The sequence below is a fragment of the Aedes albopictus genome, chromosome 3, assembly GCF_035046485.1.
Source record: "Aedes albopictus strain Foshan chromosome 3, AalbF5, whole genome shotgun sequence".
NCBI classification, from domain to species: Eukaryota; Metazoa; Arthropoda; class Insecta; order Diptera; family Culicidae; genus Aedes; species Aedes albopictus.
The window spans coordinates 172,916,832-172,937,815 of record NC_085138.1 but is presented as its reverse complement, the minus strand read 5'-3'; the positions used below and the strand labels follow the sequence as shown (position 1 = coordinate 172,937,815).

Genomic DNA, 20,984 nt, shown 5'->3' with positions numbered 1-20,984 from the left:
TACCACATGGAAATGGATACAACATACGTTTTTTCAATCTCAGATCCCAACCCACCGCGTAACATGACAATCGAGAAAGTAACAAGTAATTCTGTCCTCGTACATTGGAAACCACCGGAACGATCGGAGTTCACCGAATATTCCATTCGATATCGCACCGAGAGTGAAAAGCAATGGATTCGACTGCCATCGGTGAAGACTACCGAGGCAGACGTTACGGACATGACTCCTGGCGAGAAATATACCATCCAGGTCAATACCGTTAGCTATGGTGTGGAAAGTCCCAATCCGCAGCAAGTGAATCAAACAGTACGACCGAATCCGGTATCCAACATTGCACCGTTGGCCGATTCCAACAACATCACGCTGGAGTGGCCCCGACCGGAAGGTCGCGTGGAGACCTACATCATCCATTGGTGGCCGACTGAGTTCCCGGATCAAGTCTCCGATAAGAATGTATCCGAGGTCAACACAAGTAAGTAGTTTGGTTGTGCACTAATTTAAATATCTGTCACAATATTTTTATTTATTTACTGTAGCATCTTTACATAGATAAGACTGAGTACACAATTCTATGCCACACACTTCGGTTCATTGCTGTTTCTCTCCAGTCTAGGGTCTTATACTCGCCAACTAGACACCTGGTGAGCTCCCATACTTTGTCCGCTGTACTCAACGCCACCTTGCTTCATATGGATTTCTTGCGAACACCATCTTTGCATGGTTGCTATCGGGCATTCTTGCAATATTCCCTGTCACCGAATCCTTCCGGCAACCTCCTAGATATTGGGTACGCCGTAGAGCGCAGCGAGCTCATGGTTCATCCTCCGCCGACACATAGTTTCACCACTTCGAAGATGTCCCCGTCTACCGTAACACTTCTGCCAAGGCCTAACCTGTCTAGCCCAGTTCCACCTATAAGCATTTGTTTCGTTTTTGACGCATTCACCACCAGTCTTACCTTTGCTGCTTCGCGTTTGAGGCTTAATACTTTTCTAAGCATATGAAACTCTGTTACCGATCCTAATGTTCTGCGGATAATAATGTCGTCAGTGAAACAAACAAACTGGCCAGATTAGTTGAAAATCATACCGCGGCTGCTACATCGGCTCTACGCATAACAGCCTCTAGTGCTTAACAGGAGACAAGAAAGTTCATTGATCTGTGGTAGTCCCCGTCGAGATTCGAACGAACTAAAGTATCCTCCCGAAATCTTCACTCAGTTTCACACACACTTTCAATCATTGCTCTTATCAATCATGTAGATTTTTCTTTCTCTTTCATGTTTTTCCAAAGCTCTGTGTGGCCTTGAGTCCTGTTCGGAGAATGTGGGAATCTGATTTGCACAGCATTCTAGAAGATTTGCCGTACGCTAAATATCTGATCCGTTGACGACTGACAATCGACAAAGCCAGCTTGTGGATTTCCCATGAATTCATTTGTTATACCTATAGACGACTAATTTAGATCATCTGGAATATCACTTTGTATGCGGTATTCAGAAAGGTGATCGATCGAGAGTTGTCACTCTCACTTGTCGCATTACGTGTAGATAGGGAAAACTACCGCTTCCTTCCATTTATCCGATAGCTGTTCCAGTTCCCTGATCCTGACAGTCAGCCGGTGCAGACATTCAGTTGCTATACTACCCTTCCGGTTGCACAACACCTTGAGATGTTGAATTGCATCTTTACTTTACTTAGCAAGGAGTTAGTAAGTCCCCATCACCCGCCGTGCTGACGCTGCCATTTTTTCCGCTGCACCGATCCCCAGTGCCTGCGTTATTTAGGTATTCGTTGAAGTGCTGCTTCCACTTTTCGATCACGTCACGTCCATTCGTCAAGATTCCCCTCCTTATCCCGAAGCATTTCGGCTTGTGGCACAAAGCCGTTGCGGAATGCGTTGAGCTTCTGGTAAGATGTCCGTGTTCCTCCAGAACGACACAGCTTCCGAAAGAGGCATTCCTGCGCTGCATCTTTTCCTCCAAAATTTCTCTACACTTTTCATTAACATATCTTTAAATTCAAACATACAATTTACTCGGAGACGCACTTTACTCATAAACACGCACAACATATAAAATACTAACAAATTTTAAATCTCTTTCAGTTTTCCCTTACCCGGGAGGTTTGGGAGATGACGACAAGCAAATCGAGGAGCCACCAACGGTTCGTATTCTGATCGGAGATTTGATGTCCGGTGTGATGTACAACTTCAAAATTCAAACCGTGTCGTACGGTCTGACAAGTGATGTTACTAAACTTCAAACTCGCACAATGCCACTCATCCAGTCCGAAGTGTTGATCGTAAATAACGTTCAAATGCGCGACACAGTTACGCTGAGTTACACGCCAACTCCGCAGCAGTCGTCCAAATTCGATCTCTATCGCTTCTCCCTCGGTGACATCAACATTCCAGATAAAGAGAAACTGGCGAACGATACTGATCGAAAGGTTACCTTCACCGGCCTAATACCTGGTCGTTTGTACAATATCACCGTTTGGACCGTAAGTGGAGGTGTTGCAAGTCAACCGATCCAACGGCAGGATCGTATGTATCCGGATCCAATAACCGAGTTGAACGCTAGTAACGTCACCGATACCGATATCATGCTGAACTGGGACATTCCAAAAGGCGAATACAATGCGTTCGAAATTCAGTACCTCAAAAACGATTCGCACTACGTGCAGAATCTCACCGTGAACAATCACATCACAATTACCGATCTTAAACCCCATCGTAACTATACTTTCACAGTAGTAGTCCGGTCTGGAACCGAATCGAGCGTACTGCGTAGCAGTCTTCCCGTATCTGCAAACTTCCAAACCAAGGAATCGGTTCCAGGACGGGTAGACAAGTTTGCACCCATCGATATACAACCTAGCGAAATAACGTTCGAGTGGTCTCTTCCACCGAACGAACAAAACGGAATCATCAGACAGTTCACCATCACCTACGGCCTAGATGGATCGCAACATACCCAAGCTAAGGACTTCAAGCCGTCCGAACTGCGTGGAACAATTAAAACATTGCTGCCAGGTAAAACTTACATTTTCCGCATTCAGGCGAGGACCGCTATTGGTTACGGGCCAGAACAGATGTGGAAGCAGAAGATGCCTATTTTGGCACCACCGAAACCGGAAACGCAGGTCGTTCCAACCGAAGTCGGCAGCAGTGCCACGACCATCGAGATCCGCTTCCGGAAGCATTACTTCAGCGACCAGAACGGAGTCGTTACCACCTACACAATCATAATTGCCGAGGACGATAGCAAGAATGCTTCCGGCCTGGAGATGCCCAGCTGGTACGATGTACAATCGTATAGCGTGTGGCCACCGTACCAGGTCATAGAACCGTACTACCCCTTCAAGAACAGTTCGGTGGAGGACTTTACCATCGGAACGGAAAATTGCGATACCCGCAAGTCGGGGTACTGCAACGGCCCTCTTAAGTCGGGCACTACGTACAAGGTGAAGGTTAGGGCTTTTACCGCGCCGGACAAGTTTACCGACACGGCGTACAGTTATCCAATTCGAACAGGTAAGGAAATTGTTTTATGAATGAATGCAAAATTTATCATTGGACAGAAAAAAGTAAAAAAAAAATGAATTCGATGTTGTGTAGAAAACTGTAAAAAAGCGGAATAGGATTTCACATCAGATTATGTTTATTTGGAAATGATGTTGAAGAAAAACAGTAACAAAAATACTGAGGTGAAATCCTTTTCTTTAATCAAAGTGATAATGTTTCAATGATGTCTATCCTATGCTTCCGATTGGAAACAAATAGCAGGATTGCTATCAGTAGACGGTAAGCAACTAGATATTGTGTTTAATTGTGTTCGTTTTTTCGCAAATGTTGTCTTGTCATTATCATTAGCAAAACGCCGAATAATTGGATACTAGTACAAAATAGTAAAATGCATTTAGAGTATAATATACTTATTATAATATTATTATGTATAGCTGCAAACGCGTGTGACAAATTTCCATATTTAAAAAATTAGAGGGGCGTGTACAAGACACAACCGCATGACGTAAACTACGTAAATCAGTTTGTTATTGGTTGAATCAAAGACACGGTTTAATTTCCGCACAATGCTGTTGCATTTTGTTTAGTACACTATAGTAGGTTTCAAAATTCGGCAGTTTTGACGCTTATGTGACCAGCGTCACGTTATCGGAAAATCTGCCATTTACTCTTTCAGAAAATTGGTAAACCCTTGAAAAGGCTGTTCGAACCAGAATTTAGTCAAATTATTGCACGTGAGTTTAACAAATTTCATTGTTCTGGCAGCAAAAGTCAGAACAGCGACGAGGCTTTGTCTCGTATTGGAAATTTCTGATCAACTCGCATCAACTCGCTTTTGTAAATTTATATGGAATGTATCTTGGATGCTACAAGAAGCAATTACATTTCCACTACTCCGCTACTCCGGCTTTGAGACTGTGCCGCTTTTGACATTATTTGTGACCCGGCGCTTCGTCTTCCTTAGAAAATTATTCGGTTCATTCTTGTGGAGGAACATTGGAAAACGCAAACGGAGAAACTGGCTAGCCCTCCTTCAATGCAATCCCCTAGAAAGGTCATGAACGAATGATGGAAGATGAGAAGAATTTAAGGTGAATATATGACGAAGCCACACCTCGAATTTTCAAAAGCACGAATCTAAAGAACCGAATTACGGTTTGAGCTTAAAAGTTGATCGATTGGTTACCCGCTGGTGATGACCAATCGATCAACTTTATAGCTCAAACCGACATTCGGTTCTTCAGATTTGTACTTTTGAAAATTCGAGGTGTGGCTTCGTTATATCGTCGGTTTCCTACAATAGAGGCACAACTCAAAAAATGTGAATTTTCAGAATGAGCGTTTCAAAATTGGCAATCTTGAAGCACCTCGTACAAGTTCACTTATTTCTCTCATTATTCGACAAAAGTTAACGAATTTCGATTGTTGTATCATGGAAAGGGACTGAAGGACTATCTGTTTCATTAATTGTGGATTACTATTTTTCATCGACTATTGAAAAACTTGACTGATTTTGAGTTGTGCCTTTATTGCGGAAAAATGGTGAAAATGCAAAAAATCTCTCGTTTCTCAACGAATTTCGGTACGGGTCTTTGTGAGATGAAAGTTTACATAGTTTTTCATTATTTACCATCAAAATCTCAAAAATTACAAATTTTGAGTTGTGCCCCTATTGCAGGAAACCGACGATATATTCACCTCAACTGGACGGCAAAACGCAAAAATGTGCTCGCACGCAATCGGCTGGTTAAAACATCGGCTTACTTTTCCCAAATTGTCAATAGTTTGCTGTTGAAAATCAATAATTTTGATTATTTGTCATAAATGGTACTTACATACATTTCCAATCGATTAATATGAAATATTTGGAACTAATACTATTAATGGCTGAGTTATTAGCGTGCAAAATCTGACATAATTTCGTGACCGTCGTAAAATTTTAGATTTCCAGTTTCGTGGTAGCGTAAGCACCCCATTTCATGCAATTTTACCGCATTCGCGTAGTAGATGGTTTTAAAATGTCGGCTTTTGCATGTCTTCACTTAATTCGGAATCAACTCTTGCAGAAAATATAGAATTGTTGCCCTCATAAGGGCTGTTTAAATTCAATTGCTTACTAAAGGGGGAATTCGGTAGTTACGATTGCGAAATCCCGAACGGCGACGGTGGCGTTGACTCCGATGGTGGGTTTGCGAGGCGATGCTGTGCAAAACGTGACGATGCGAAAGCGGACGCACTCGCGTGCAACCGCCTTCGACCATCGCGACCGGCTTGCCAAAGCATACTGAAGGAAGTGAAGTGAGCGCTCCGTTGATGCGTTCCCGTCAAAGAGTTGGCAAAGAATAAGAGAAAATGGGAAGAAGCAGTTTGCTTTTATACGGCAAGGCGGTTCGTTTTCCCCTCTCGAACGTGGTTGGTTCGATGAGAGAGGGGTAAGAATCAGTGATGCCATAGGATTTATTTACAATATTGGTTTGATTAATGTTCATCAAATTCATTTTATTATGCAAATCATACTTTTGCAAATCGGTAGACTAGATTTATTAAAAGTTTAATACTTATAAATAATAATTTCATATCATGGTTAAGTATTGCAGATTTTAAACGGGTAACGTACTTATTCAATCAAATTTGTTTAACTATGCTCATTTTCTTCATCAAAGTAACCATTTGTCTAAGTTGAAGAAAATGAACAAATTTTCAATCAAGTCGTACAAATTTTGTTCATTTCATTTATAACAGCTATCTCATAATAATTTCACTTGAAACCGTAACCTGGAAAATTAACCGTTCTCTCTTGTGGGACAGTTTTATAGCCCTCAGAAGGGCTGTTTTGATTTACATCATTCCCATCCGACGATGAAAAGTCCTCATGCGGCTGGCCGCTCCAATTTTACCACCGCACGCCGCGCACGACGACGCACAACCGTCGACAGTCACCGCGCTCCGCATGTCGCAGAATACTGAGCGAACATGCAAACGGAGAAACTGCTCTGTGGTCCAACTCTGATGTGGTCGTCAGGTCCACTCGTGCCGCCGCGCACTCCGACGCGAAGACACACGCACAAGTTGCGGCACAACCGCCGACAGCTACCACCGCGCTCGACATGTCAAAGAATACTGAGCGCAAACGGAGAAACTTGACTCTCCTCCGATGCGTTCCCCTCTGGACTGGTCCGCAGCTCCACTCGTACCGTGTCAGGCACGACGATGCGACGACGCGCGACCGTCGGCAACCGCCGTGCTCGGCATGTGGAAGTAAACTGAGAGCAGCAAAAATGCAAACGGTGGTACTGGGCTGTTCTCCTTCGATGCGTTCCCCTCGAAGAGTCGATGCAGAATGGAGGAAGATGGGAAGAAGCAGTAATCTTTTATACTGGGTGATGCTCGACGAAAAATCGCAAACCTGTGCTCGCTCGTGATTGGCTGGATAAAACATGGGTTCACTTTTCCCAAATTTTCAATAGTTTGCTGTTAAAATTCAATAGTTAGCTATAATTATTTCAACGCGTAGATAAATTTCTGATCGATCGGTGCAAAAATTTTGAAAATCGGTCGTGAAACGGCTGAGTTATTAGCGCTCAAAACCTATCAATTTTTCGTGACGGTCGCAAAATTTTAGATTTTCATTTTACACCCAGTACTTCCCGTAAGACGTAGTTTACGTCAAAAAATGTTCCCCTGGAAAATATTAAAAAAAAACAATACTTGGAACATTGTTTTTTTTTATCTGTATTAACGAGATTTTTAGCCCTAGGCTAGTTCATCTCGAGACCCACGCTTTACTTCCCTTCCGAAGGAAGAACCCGCCATTGTTGTGAGTTTGTCGGGAGTGGGATTCGATCCCAGGTCCTCGGCGTGATAGTCAAGTGTTCTAACCATCACACCAGATCCGCTCCACAGGAACATTGTTGTACATATTGTTAGAACTACTTTTCAGGCAATGCTTAGTATAGCTACATTCACTTAGTTTATAACCTACTCACGACTTTGAGTGCAAGGATCTCTTCGTAATTAATCATCTTATTTTAAGCCCATTACAAGTGAGCAAGAGCAAAATATTAAAATGCACTGTATTTTGAAACCTGCTTCCTGAGATTTGTGCGCCTGAAGATCTCATGCACTATTGTTGCGGGATTTCAAGACGTCTGTCCTTAACAAAAGAGAAAATCGATGATTCATATTCAGTTACTTTTGCATTTATTAACGCTAGTCAAAACCATTCTCTAGTAGATTACCATGAGATTATTCAAAACCGGATCGTATTTTGAACTTAATATTATTAAGAAAATATCAATAAAAAATCAATCACTGTAGTTATACCCTTATCATATTAAAATTGAAAACAGTACGTTCTAACAATTTGATGTCTGGTCATTGGAATCCGTTTATTTTATTGTTTTCTTTCTATTGTTACTTGAACTGCAGAAGACTTATTAAGAACCTCTGAAGAAATTGAAATGGAATTTCAGGGTGCCCATTCAAATACGAAACTCTTAGAACATTTTTTTTCACTACTCATTAGATTTCTTGCATTATTTATCATTTACATCCCTCCAGCAGTATTTTCAGAAATTCTCATAGAAGGATTCAGTAATGCTTCCAGGAGATCCACCAGGGATTCCTCCAGAAAATTACTTAGAGATGCCTGTAGGAGTTACATCAGAGATTTCTCCAGAATCTCATTCAGGAATTCCTACAGAAGTAGGATCTTGTAACATTTTGGCAGGTGTATCTGTTTTGGGTACTTGCCGGTATAACTAGGTAAAATTTCATACCAATTGATCGAAAATTTTGTATAGGCTTAGATACTGATACTGTGCGTATCTTACCGTGTGCCGAAAATTAAGTTAAAAGGTATAAAATTGACTTAGTCATAGCGACAAGTGCCCAAAATAGGTACACCTGCCCAAATGGTACAAGACCCTACCTTCATTAAAAACTCCAGGAGTTACTTTGGAAATTCTTTCAGGAGGGTTCAGGGATGCCTCCTAGAGATACATCATAGATTCATCCAGAAAATCCTTCAGGGATTCCCATAGGACGGCCTTCAGAGATTAGTCTAAGAGTTCCTTCAGGACTTCCTTCGGAATTTTCTTCAGGAAATCCTACAAAAGTTTCTTTGGGAACTAGTCCTAAAGTTTCCTCAGAGATTTCTCCAGAAGATCCTTCAGGAATTCTTTTAGAACTCCAACAAGTGATTTCCCCTGATGTTCTGTAGGGATCGCTCAAGGAGATCCTTCAGGGATCACTCCGGGTGTTTCATCAACTCCTTCGGGGATTCTCTTGGAACTACTTCGGGATACCCCAGAGTTCTTTCAAGGATTGCACCATAAGTTCCTTCGGTGATCTCTCCAGAAGTTCGTTCAGTGATCCCTCTAAAAACTCCAGGAGGATGCAGGGATGAATCCATGCGTCCATTAGGAATTCCTTCAGAAGTTCCCTGAGCTTTTTAACAGTGGTTTGTCCAGTATCCCGGTCCAGGTAACCAGATCCAGATATTCCTTAAGTCCCTTCTAAGATTCTTTAAGGAGGATTCATAAATGCCTCCTGGAGATCCATCGAGAATTCCGTAAGAAGATTCTTCAGGATTCCTGCAATATGTTTCTAGAAATAAGTCTAGGAGTTCCTACAGGGATTCCGTCAGAAGTTCCTTTAGAAATTTCTACAGGAGTTCTTACAGAAATTAGTCCAGGATTTCCTTCAGAGATTCCTCCAGTTTCAGGGATTCTTGCAGATGTTTCTTCAGAGATTTCTCCTCAATATCTTAGGGATTCCTACATAAGTTGCTTCAGAAATCTCTCCAACAGTTCTTTCAGAGAATCTTATAGGAGGATCCAAGGATACCTCCAGGAGAATTCAGGGATTCCCCCAAAGTTTATTCAGGAATTCTTATATAGAAGTTCCTTCTAAGATTCCTTCAGGATATCCTTAGAGAATTCCTTGACAAGTTTCTTTATGGATTCTTCCAGAAGTTTGTCTGGGGACTCCTAGGGCTCTTTAAGATTGTAGATTGAGATTGAGATTTTTTCCAGGAGGACTCACGGATGCTTCCAGGAGTAACATCAAATATTTCACCAGAAGCTCATTCAGGAATTCCTACACGAGTTCCTTCGGGGAATCTTGTAGGAGTTCGTTTAATAATTCCCTTAGGATTATAATCAGGCATATCTTCAGGATATTCTTGAGGGAGTTTCTACAAGAAATCCTCCAGGAATTTTTTAGGGGATACCTCCTGCACATCCTTTCCCCCACCCGGATACATTTCCTTTGGGAGATTCCGCTGAAAATTCTTCGAGGATTCCGTTGCGAAATCCTTTGGAAATTACTACCGGAATTCTTTCGGGAATACCCCTGAAACTCCTACAGGGATTCCTCCTGAAATTTCTTCGAAGATTCCTCCTAGAATTCCTTTGGGAATTTCTACAGCAATCGGGGATTTCTCTTGGAATTCCTTCGAGAATTCTTCCTAGATTTTCTGTCAGGGTTCTTCCAAGACTTCCTTTGAGGATTCCTCCTGCAATTCTTTCGAGCATTCCTCCTGATATTCCGTTGTGGATTCCTCCTTGAATTCCATCTCGGTTTCCTCCTGGAATTACTTCGGGAAATCCTTATGGAATTCCTCCGGGGATTCCTCCTAGAACTACTTCGTGATTTCCTCCTGCAATTCCTTCAGTGTTTCCTCCTAGAATTCCATCAGGGATTTCTCCTGGAATTCCTTCAAAGATTCCTACTGGATATTTTTCGTTGATTGCTCATAGAAATTCTTTGGGAATTCTTTCTCGAATTTTTTTATTCTTCAACCACTTAACCTAATTTACAGCTCTATTGTCCACTAGGGCACTGCGTGAGCGATTTCAATTGGCGGCTGCACTTAAATACACGTTGTACAGCGCCTAAATGTATTCTATTCTAATTCCACTAATTCTTATTCGAACTGGTAGCCTTTTGCGCTACTGTCACTTCTCTACCCTGACCATGGTAGAATGATGAGCCCGATGTTGCTGTGTGGCTCTTGTTCCATTTCCAGTCCGGTTGGGGGTCCATTATGAATTGCCGTTAGCCGATATCCAAGTTTCCGGGTCCGTTAGAGCATATGCTCTGAAGAGGGTCAGATGTCAGCCGCTCTCGGTGGGAAGAGCAACTGACGAAAAATTGCAAGTGCCGGGGCTGGGATCGAACCCATGACCATCCACTTATGAAGTGAACGTGTAGCCACTACGCTACGGGCCCCGGCTTTCTTTCTCGAATTGCCTTAGAAATTCTCACTGGAATTCTTTTGAAGATTCCTGCTGGAATTTCTATGTAGATTACTGCTGGAATTCATTTGTGATACGTGCTGGAATTTTTTCGGAATTTCGTCTTGGAATTCCTTCGGGGATTCCTCCTAGAATTATATTCCTACGATGCCACAAAAGATCTAAATACTGGTCGCAGTGGCTCATCCGAACAGAAAAAAAAACCTACGATGATTATTCCTAGAACTCCTTCGGGATTCCTCCTAAATTGCCTTCGGAAATTTCTCCTACAATTCCTCTGGGGACTCCTTCTAATATTTCTTCGAGGATTCCACAGGGAATTTCTTCGAGGATTTCTACTGGAATTCCATCGAGGATACCTCCTGGATATTTTTCGATGGGTCCTCGTGGAAATTTTTTGAAGATTTCTTCCCGAACTCCTTTCTAAATTCTTTCTGAAATTCTTTTGGGGATTCCTCCTGGACTTCCTTCATGGATTCCTCCTGCAGATCTTTCGGGGATTCCTCTTGATATTCCGTCGTGGATTATTCCTGGAATTCCTTCGGGGTTTCCTGCAAACAAGAGCAACTCTGAGAAATTCTGAGTTACTCATTTTATCAATGATCGACGAAATTTGTTGAAAGACATCCCCAAAACTGCAATTTTCATTCAGCATACGCAACACATTGCAGTTTGACATTGGTGCCAGATCACACTTTGGTATAAATGGGAGAAAATCTGATGAACTGTGAGGAATTCTGAACAATATTCTGAGCACAGATTTGCTCTCGTTAGATTTGTCTTGCCCCTAGGGGTTTTCCCCTGGAATTGCTTTGGTGATTCCTCTTGGTATTCCTTCGGAGATTCCTTCCGAAATATCTTCAGAAATGCATCATGGAACTCCTCCAGGATTCCTCCAATAATTCCTTCGGGATTTCCTTTTTGAATTTCTTCGATGATTTCCTAGAATTCCTTCGGAAATTCCTCCTGGAATTCTTGGATTCTTCTGGTGGTTACCCCTGAGATTCCTGCTGGGAGTTCTCCTGCAATTTCTTTGAAGATTTCTCCTTAAGTTCCTTCGGCAATTTCTTCTGGAATTCTTCCGGGTATTCCTCCTGGAATTCCTTCGGGGTTTCCTCCTAGAATTATTTTGGATATTTCTTTTAGTATTCCTTTGGAGAGATCTCCTGACATTCCTTCAGAAATTCCTCATGGAATTGCTCTAAGATTCCTCCTGCAATTCCTTCGGGATTTCCTTCTTGAATTGCTTCGGTGATTTCTCCTGGACTTCTAATTCTTCTTGGAATTCCTTCGGCGTTTTGTTTTGAAGAAACCATTGGGGGTTCCCCTTGGAATTCTTTCGGAGAATCTTCCCGGAACTCCTTCGGTGGCTTTCCTGGAAAATTCTACGGGGATTCTTCCTAAAATTCCTTCGGAGATTCCTTCTGATATTCCGTCGGGGACTCCTCCTAGAATTTCTTCGGGGTTTTCTCCTGGAATTCCTTCGAGAATTTCTCCTGAAATTCTATCGGGGACTTCGCATGGAATTTCTTCGGGGATTCCTCCTAGAGTGCTTCAAGGGAATTCCTTCTAGGATTCCTTTGGGCGATTCTCCTGGGGGGTTCTTCCTTCGAGGATTCCTCCTAAAATTCTTTCGGGTATTTCTCCTGATATTTTGTCGGGGATATCTTCTGCAATTCCGTCGGGATTCCCTCTTGGAATTCCTTTGGTGATTCCTCTATGAATTTCTTCGGAGATTCCTCCTGGAATTCCAAACAGCTATTATGGTGTTATGAACTAAGAGTGGGCATTTCACACCATGTTTTTACGTAACTACCAGAATCATACCAACAATAAACTCTGTAAACTCTACTTCTGAGTAGATCTACAAGTAGTAAAGTTCATTACTTGGTATTAATGTTTTATTTTTTATCGGTGTAAAATTTCCCTGACTATTCAAAATATTCCCTGGGTATTCCAGGTTTTTCCCTGATAAATAAAATTTCCCGAGGATTCCCGACTTTTGCATATAATGAATACCTTAATTTGTTTGAAACGAAACGCTACAAACAATTTATGGTTCGTCTTTGTGAAAGAAGCTTAGTTTTCATTGTCACACGCATCATCAGTATTCCAGAAAATCAATCTTGTTCTAACAAATCACTTAAAGCTGACTGCTTGTTCAAAATTCAAATAACAATTCAGCATTTAATTAGTTTTCAGTCAAATCCTGATTTAAAAAATTTAAAGAGCAAATTCTGAATTTAACTGCACAAGTCGCATGGGCTATACACTATGCCGTCCCTTATTTTGCAACAATTTGAAATGTTTTAAGTTCGTTGTTGGAAAATGATCGTTTTAGCTAAGAAATGATCGTGTCAAAATTTGAAGTCCGTATCTCAAGGCTAAGTGGTCCCTCAAGGGACCTAAAGTTGTCAAAAAAACATAAAAATTTTTCGACGAGAAAAATACGCCTTACTACAAAAAAACGATGATTTTAGGACTCTAAAGGACATAATTTTGATATCTCTACTCGTTTTAAGTTATTGTTTTTATCTGTATAATTTTTTTAGTAATTGAACAAAATAGGATAGGTTTTCTTTAAGATCTAAAAAATGACCAAAATGCTGATTTTTCGGTCTTTTTTGTCAATAACTCAAAAACGAGTGGAGATGTCGCAATTCTAAGCACATTGTTGGCCCTTTAGGGTTCTGAGATCATTGGTTTTAGTAAATAGTGTATTTTTTTTTTCGTCGAAAAAAAATCACTTTCCAACAACGAACTTATAACATGTTTAATTTCTGAAAAATAAGGAACCATATTTCTTTTCCTACGCGGATTGTTATAAATATGTACCAAAACCTACTTTCGCTTGATTGACGTGCACGTGAACTCCCGAATCAATTTGTACACGGAATTTCCTGAACAAAACAAAATCAGGTGTACATATTCAATCTGGCAGAAGTTAGACCTCATGCAAATCGTTCCATTTGTACATGTCGTGTACATATATGTTTTGCTTTTCCAGAGTTTTGTTTTAAACAACCTTCCAATGCAGCACTAAAGCAACTCTTCCATTCCAGCACAAGACAACACATCGCTGATCGTTTCGATAACGGTCCCATTGTTCATCATCTTCCTGCTCGTCGGCACCATTCTGTTCCTACGTCGACGGCGCCACTCGGGCCGCAAGAAAACCACCGAACAACGCGCAAATGACAATATGTCGCTACCAGATAGCACAATCGAAACAAGCCGTCCAGTACTTGTGAAGAATTTTGCCGAACATTACCGGATGATGTCGGCCGATTCTGACTTTAGGTGTGTAAAAATTCAATACACCACCGCCATCTATGGAGCGCAATAGGTTTCACACTTTTCTCAACAGATGGCGGTAGTTTAGAGGGAAACAGTTCCCCAATATATTGGATAACATTGAATCAGCTATGATAATTAAATTTTCATACTTCACTTTTACAGATTTAGCGAAGAATTTGAAGAACTGAAGCACGTAGGTCGGGACCAACCATGCACATTTGCGGACCTACCGTGCAATAGACCTAAGAACCGTTTCACCAACATTTTACCATACGACCACTCTAGATTTAAACTGCAACCGGTGGATGATGAAGAGGGGTCGGACTACATCAATGCTAACTACGTTCCGGTATGTGATGTTTTGGTTTCAGGTGTGGACTTTCTGTCCATCTTTTAACTCTGATCTTTTCCCACAGGGTCACAATTCGCCACGTGAGTTCATTGTTACGCAAGGACCGCTGCACTCGACGCGGGACGACTTCTGGCGGATGTGTTGGGAAAGCAATTCTCGTGCGATTGTGATGCTGACGCGAACGTTCGAGAAAGGTCGTGAAAAGTGTGACCACTACTGGCCACACGATACCGTACCAGTGTACTACGGTGACATCAAGGTGACGCTGCTCAACGACAGTCACTATCCGGACTGGGTCATCACGGAGTTCATGATGACGAGGGTATGTGAAAGAGCTTGATAAAAAAAAATCACCCAGATGTTTGGTTACCGTTGTTTTAATTCTTGTAGGGTGACCAGCAACGTATCCTCCGCCATTTCCACTTTACTACGTGGCCCGATTTCGGTGTGCCAAATCCTCCTCAAACCCTCGCTCGCTTCGTGCGGGCCTTCCGGGAGCGGGTTGGACCTGACCAACGCCCAATCGTGGTGCACTGCAGTGCCGGGGTTGGCCGTTCCGGTACGTTTATTACTCTCGACAGAATACTTCAACAGATACAGGTATCGGACTATGTCGATATCTTCGGTATTGTCTGGGCAATGCGAAAAGGTAAACCATTGAATGTGAATTAGGAAAAATATAACGACATCTCAAATGATCGTCTCAATAATTCTAGAACGTGTCTGGATGGTCCAAACCGAGCAACAATATATCTGTGTCCATCAGTGCTTACTGGTGGTGTTAGAGGGTCAGGAAGGTACCGAGCGTGAAATTCACGACAACCAGGGTTACGAAGGTAAGTCGTTTCGTTTTCTTACTGCAAATCTGTTACCTGTGGTGGCTTCCTGTCTTTGATAATCGATCTTTCCAACAACTACTACCTCTGCTACCAAATCAAAACACGGTAGCAAAGTGAATAATTATGATTCCTAACCGGAAGTTATTCGCTTACTTGTTCTACAATACTAATTAACGATATGGAGCTTTCGATTTGGTTTAGTGGTGTATTATTATTTAATCAGACCTTATTAACACAATGTGCTTTGGTTACAATTTGCGTCATTAACACCGAAAGTAGCACTTTTATATCGATTTAGGAACGTTGCACCAGGGATCTCAGTTTAGTGGAGCATGAACTTCTAAGTTGTCAATCCTAAGTATTTCCAAACGTCACAAAAGTTTACCAAAAAAATGCTTTAGTAAAATAAAGATGCCAGTATTGTTTTTGCGTTTAATATAGAGTCTCGATAGAGGTTTTAAACCAGAAGGGTTTATTCGCCTTCTAGTAATTAAATATTACACCTATCACAATAGTTCAAATAAACTACTTTTCCTCAAAAACTTTAACAATTTGCTTTCCTCTGATTTTGAAATGCTTTGTTCTTTTAAGATACCAGTTCAGTATTGGCAATTAACCCTCTAATACCCAACTCCGCCTTTAGACGGGGTATAGTTTGAGCATTTTTGTAATTTTTGTTTTGTGGACAATCAAAATTGTTATATATGTGGTTGATATTTAGGACTGTTCTGTGTATTTAAAAACGATTTTTGGTGTCTTTTTAAGCGTATTTACATTTTTTTAAATTATTAAAAAAATGACCTTTCAGAAGTCATTGTTTATTTTTGTATTGAATCGCTACAATTTACATATTTTAATTTTTATCCAGAATCATTCTATCATAGTAAAATAATTTAAGGAAGTCGAATACACTCTAAAATTATTTTCCTTAAAATTACACAGAAAATAAAATTTTGCATGTAAAAAACTAAAAATAAAAATATTTCAACAATAAACATAAAAAATATTTTCGTCTCAAAAAATACGTATACCAAATAGGCTTCCAGGAAAAATATCAAAGTGTGTGGATGATCAAAAATAAAAATTACAAAAATCAAAAACCGAAATTCACAAAATCGAGATTTAAAAAGAATCATCTTCCAAAACATCTTTAAATCGACTTTAGATGATAAAAAAATATATTTAGATCAAAATAAAAAAAAATGGGTCTTATATAGAGGGTTAGAAACAGACGTTGGGTCGTAAAAATTTGGAAATTTGAAAGTTCCCTAACAGCTAAATCATCATTTTTTGGTAAATTTACCGGTGAATCAATTTTTTCTACCCGGTTTTTACAAAAAAGATTATCAGAAACGACTCAATCAATAAAAAACGAAATGGGATTTCACAAAACATAATCTCTCTTCAAGAGGCCAATAGAATGACCATCCATCACACTTTTAATTAATAGCTGTTGAACATCCGTAAGAAAGGTCGAACTCAATTATCCGGGGTTGGGTTCGGATGCTTCTCAATCATGTATCTGAAGAACGGAACGATCTATAAAGCTGAAATTTTTACATTTTGTCAAAATAACTTTTATTAGTGATTAGTCAAAATTTTAACTTCTTACAGCATTTCGTTTGCGAGATATTATTTTAGAAAGCGCTAGAACCCGACTCCGGATAATCGAGTCCGACCCGGAAATACTGAGACTATATTCTATTCAGTCTGATAGAAGAGCTTGTAAGGAATTGCTATAATAGTAGTTTTCGCCACAAGATGCAGAATGAAGATTTTTACAGCACGAGTGCTGTAAAAATCGAGTTCTGCAACGAGTTGTGTACAACATTTTTTGCAGTTTCATAAATGACCACATGAGGATAGCTTTTAACGAAACTTTTTCATCAAACTGCACACTAATGTGCATAGCCATGTTTCAGAATGTTTGATCAAAGCAGGTTGTACTGTGCAGATGTCAAAATTTTTCGAATCTGTGTCCAGAAAGCATCAAGAAGTTGATAAAAACTAAAAAAAGTGTTGTAATGGTTCATTACGCAACGCAAATCAGTGCTGTAATAGACCATTACAGCACTATTGATTTGGTGTGGGAAAGTAGGCCATTTCCTGGCAGATTTGCGTGAGGCAAAACAGCCTATTACGATGAGAAATTGCAAAAATGATTTTATGCAATCCAGTATCATAATTTATCATACCTATTTCAGTATCATGATGACCAACATTTCCGTACCGAATGCATAATGAAAAATAGTTGCATAATGTTCATTATGCAACTCATTTGAGTTGCATTATGAACATTATGCATCTTACATGAGTTGTATAATGAAAACATCAATTTTGTATGGAACCGTTGCAAAACTCGGCAAGCCTCATTGGATAAATGTACGACTCGTGCTGGAAAAATCAACTTTTTGCCACCCGTTACATAAATAACTTTATAAATGAAATGAGAATTTAAAAAACTCGTAGGAATTCTTGGTCGAACTTTTAGGGATTATTCTAACTAATTTTAAAGAAGTGACAGACAGATCCCTTACTGGGTTCCTTAGTGAAACTCTTGAAGTCATTTCTGTCGTATCCCAAAGATTCATTTTTGGATAAGATATGTATTTAGTAAAATTGAAATTTTCGGCGGATTTTTTAGAATCACAGTAGAAATTTGATATTACTGTTGAGAAATGCATGGCAGTTTCTAAAATGTTAATTGTAGCTTTTGGTTAGTTCTGAAAGATGTGTTTGTAGAATCTTGCGAAGAATGTCAAATGGAAACTTGAGGAATTTCGTAGTAAAATTTGGAAAAATCTCATTTAACACTGTATGACTAAAAATGGCGATGGTGGCATTCCTGGAATATTTGTTAAAATATTTGCTGGAATATTTCGTCATTAATCAAAGAGATTGAGAATCGAATGGAAGCGCTTCGTTGTTGGTGCCTATGCTATTCATGTTAAGTAGAACCTTATACCCAACGTGTTGTACAAGATATCGATGAAAATGAATTTGTTTTGCAAATGTTGTTTAGTTGCTGTCATTGCGTGTGTCATTGAAAACGAAGAAAGTAAATTCCAAAACTTATATGCGAATTTGAAACTGGATTCCTACAAAGTTCTATATATGAGACAAAGCGCATCATCAATAACATTTTTTAAATAACCAAAATGACTTCATTACTCTACTATTCCATCTTTTCCCACACAAAGTTTTAACTTAAAAATTGCGTTTACTTAATTGCATGGTGTGGACAGCGTGTGTTGATTTTCGTTTTAATACTATTTGTGAAAAACACGTGCAAATTTTCTTATTTTGTTCTTTCTGTTTCTTTCGAAGTACCCGACGAAAGCACACTAAACCAAACCGAAGAGAGCCATCTTTTGAGCAATTCCAAAACCAAGCTTACTGTAGTGTAGACGAGTTGAAAGATCTAGGTCATAAAAAAGTAAATTATTAATAAATCAAAATCACAAAGTAATCAACTTCTTATCTTATTGTCGCTCCCTCCTTTTCATAAAACCACACTTGGATACAATGTTAAAAAAAATCTGGTTTTTGGTGTCGGAAATGCAAACGGTACACTTATATTCTGCACCTTTTACTTGTTGCTTAATTGACACACTTACGCAATAACCGTATTAGAACCGGGTGAACAAGACGCTTCCGAAGAAAGACAACTGATAGAGGCTGAGGGAGGGGACACTAATAACGAAGGCGAACTGGAGGCAGCTAATAGTACTGACTTGAAGGACAACGAACCTGTTGGCAGTACACAAGAGGAGGAAGAACAAAGCAATAAACTTAACCACAGTGCGACTGATGATGCCAAAGCAGATGCAAACTATTGCCAAGAAACAGAAGTGATAGCCGTTGAAGTACAAGCGCCCAATAAAAGTAACAGCAACGAGCAGTTACAACAGGCGATCGAAGATATAGCAGATAAGAGTAACAGCAATGATTCTAGCCAAGACGGCAGTGGTCATTTGACTGAATCTGTCGAAGTGAAGCCCGAAAGTATTAACAGTAGCGACCAACAATCGATTGGTTGCAAATTGTGGAAAGAAGAAAGATGACAGTTAGAGAATGATAGCGATAATCGAAGCAGCGGTAGAAGCAGCATCGTTATCGCTATCAACGATGACAGTCATGCAAACAGTGCCCACATCATCATTCGCGTTGAAGGAGATGAAATCGAAGACAAGAAGGACGACGAAACAGAGATCGACGTCGGTATCGACTCTGACGAGGAGGATGAGGATGATTCGAATGATCAACGGGAACTGTTGCTGCACAAGAAGAACGAGAAAAATAATCTCAGCATGGACGGCGGCTGCGATAGAATTCGATACAAGCACCACTTTGTCGAAGACGAGGAAGATGAACAAGATGATGATATCATAGTTATCGTAGACGAAGATAATAATCTCTGTGGTGGTGGAGGTGTTAGTGACGAGCTATATTTAAAGCTTAGAGAAATGGGTTGGTAGTTTTCTATTTAATTACTTTTGCAAATTAATGTAAAAACTTGTAAATTTTGGTTAACATTAGCAAACCATCCTTACTTTCGCTCTAACAAATTCGAAAACAATTTCTATCACGACACGAACTAACAATAACCGCATGAAATTTGCAATAATGTCTTTTTCAAAATCCTAATTATTAACCTTTCTCGTATATTCAATTCCCAACAGATGACGAAGGAATCGCAGAGTCAGGAATGTAGACAGCGCAAGTGATTTAACCTTCCCCATGCAAAATGAACCACGATCTTTTTTTCATTGTGCAGCTGAATCTTTAGAAACACGCAACAACTCTCATCATTAGCAAATCAGTCTTAGACGAGAAAACAGTAACACAATTAAATTCAAAATTCAACGTTAACAAAATCGAAAAGCTGTAAATATCGGAAATCTTTCGGCATCTTCTTAAAACAGATACAAAAAAAAAGACAAAGTTATCAGTGTACTACTGTGTATTCCACCTTTTAAATGTCGGTAAACAAAATTGAACGTACATGTGCTATTATGTGATCAGGAATTATTTTCTTGACCTCATTGGACGGAAAATCAAACCAGAAAAAATAACGAATCGCAGAAATTTTTACTGTATTTATGCATGTGCAATGGACGCTGAGTCCATTTTTTTAATTCTTTTTTGTTGTAAATAATGTAAGTTGTATCATTGCAATTTTAGTTAAACGATATTTTAAAACAAAACTTACAATAAAAGAGAAAAGTATCATATCAATTGATAATGTTGGTTTTATTGCTCTAGCTTTTAAAAAGAAATCTCCTAGTAAACTACCACCGTGCACTACACATTTTAGCGATTATTTCGAATGTTTTGCAGCCAAAATCTACAGAAGCAACTTCTTCAAGAAATCATCGAGACTTGGACTATTTAATATAATTTAAAAAAAACTATAATATGACATAAATTGATAACGATTAACTCTCACTGAGACCAGCCCACTATAACGTTGCGACTTTCTGAAAGTCCTCACTAAAAAAGTAAGTAAAATGCATTTCGTTACTCAAATTGGCTCATTTAAACCGTTATAACTCAAAAGTTTCTCCGTTGGTTTTGGAGAAAATCAAAGCGAAATGTTGTTGAAAAGAGGAAAGATAGAGCTTCTTTTTGCAGTTATAAAAAGTTGGGTCGGGTGTATTGATTACGGTCGCCATCTTGAATTCATATTAACAAAACTTTTTATTT

General features: G+C 39.8%; 1 protein-coding gene across 11 annotated transcripts in view; it reads left to right on the top strand.

Moving 5' to 3' along the window:
- LOC109406135 (tyrosine-protein phosphatase 10D) overlaps positions 1–20,516 on the top strand; it is a 131,216-nt gene extending 110,700 nt beyond the window's left edge. For 2 of the 11 annotated variants that reach the window (XM_062842402.1, XM_062842399.1), the window contains 9 exons: positions 44–475; positions 2,110–3,540; positions 3,790–3,810; positions 13,853–14,090; positions 14,250–14,436; positions 14,504–14,761; positions 14,830–15,088; positions 15,156–15,275; positions 18,912–19,748. In XM_062842402.1, the coding sequence (XP_062698386.1) occupies positions 44–475; positions 2,110–3,540; positions 3,790–3,810; positions 13,853–14,090; positions 14,250–14,436; positions 14,504–14,761; positions 14,830–15,088; positions 15,156–15,275; positions 18,912–19,342 (3,377 nt within the window). In that variant the 3' untranslated portion in view covers positions 19,343–19,748. Of the gene's footprint in view, positions 1–43; positions 476–2,109; positions 3,541–3,789; positions 3,811–13,852; positions 14,091–14,249; positions 14,437–14,503; positions 14,762–14,829; positions 15,089–15,155; positions 15,276–18,605; positions 18,744–18,911; positions 19,749–19,960 lie in introns of those variants that run through there. The other 9 variants (XM_062842404.1, XM_029862588.2, XM_029862592.2 and 6 more) reach the window with 6 other exon arrangements.
- The last annotated feature ends 468 nt before the right edge of the window (positions 20,517–20,984 follow it).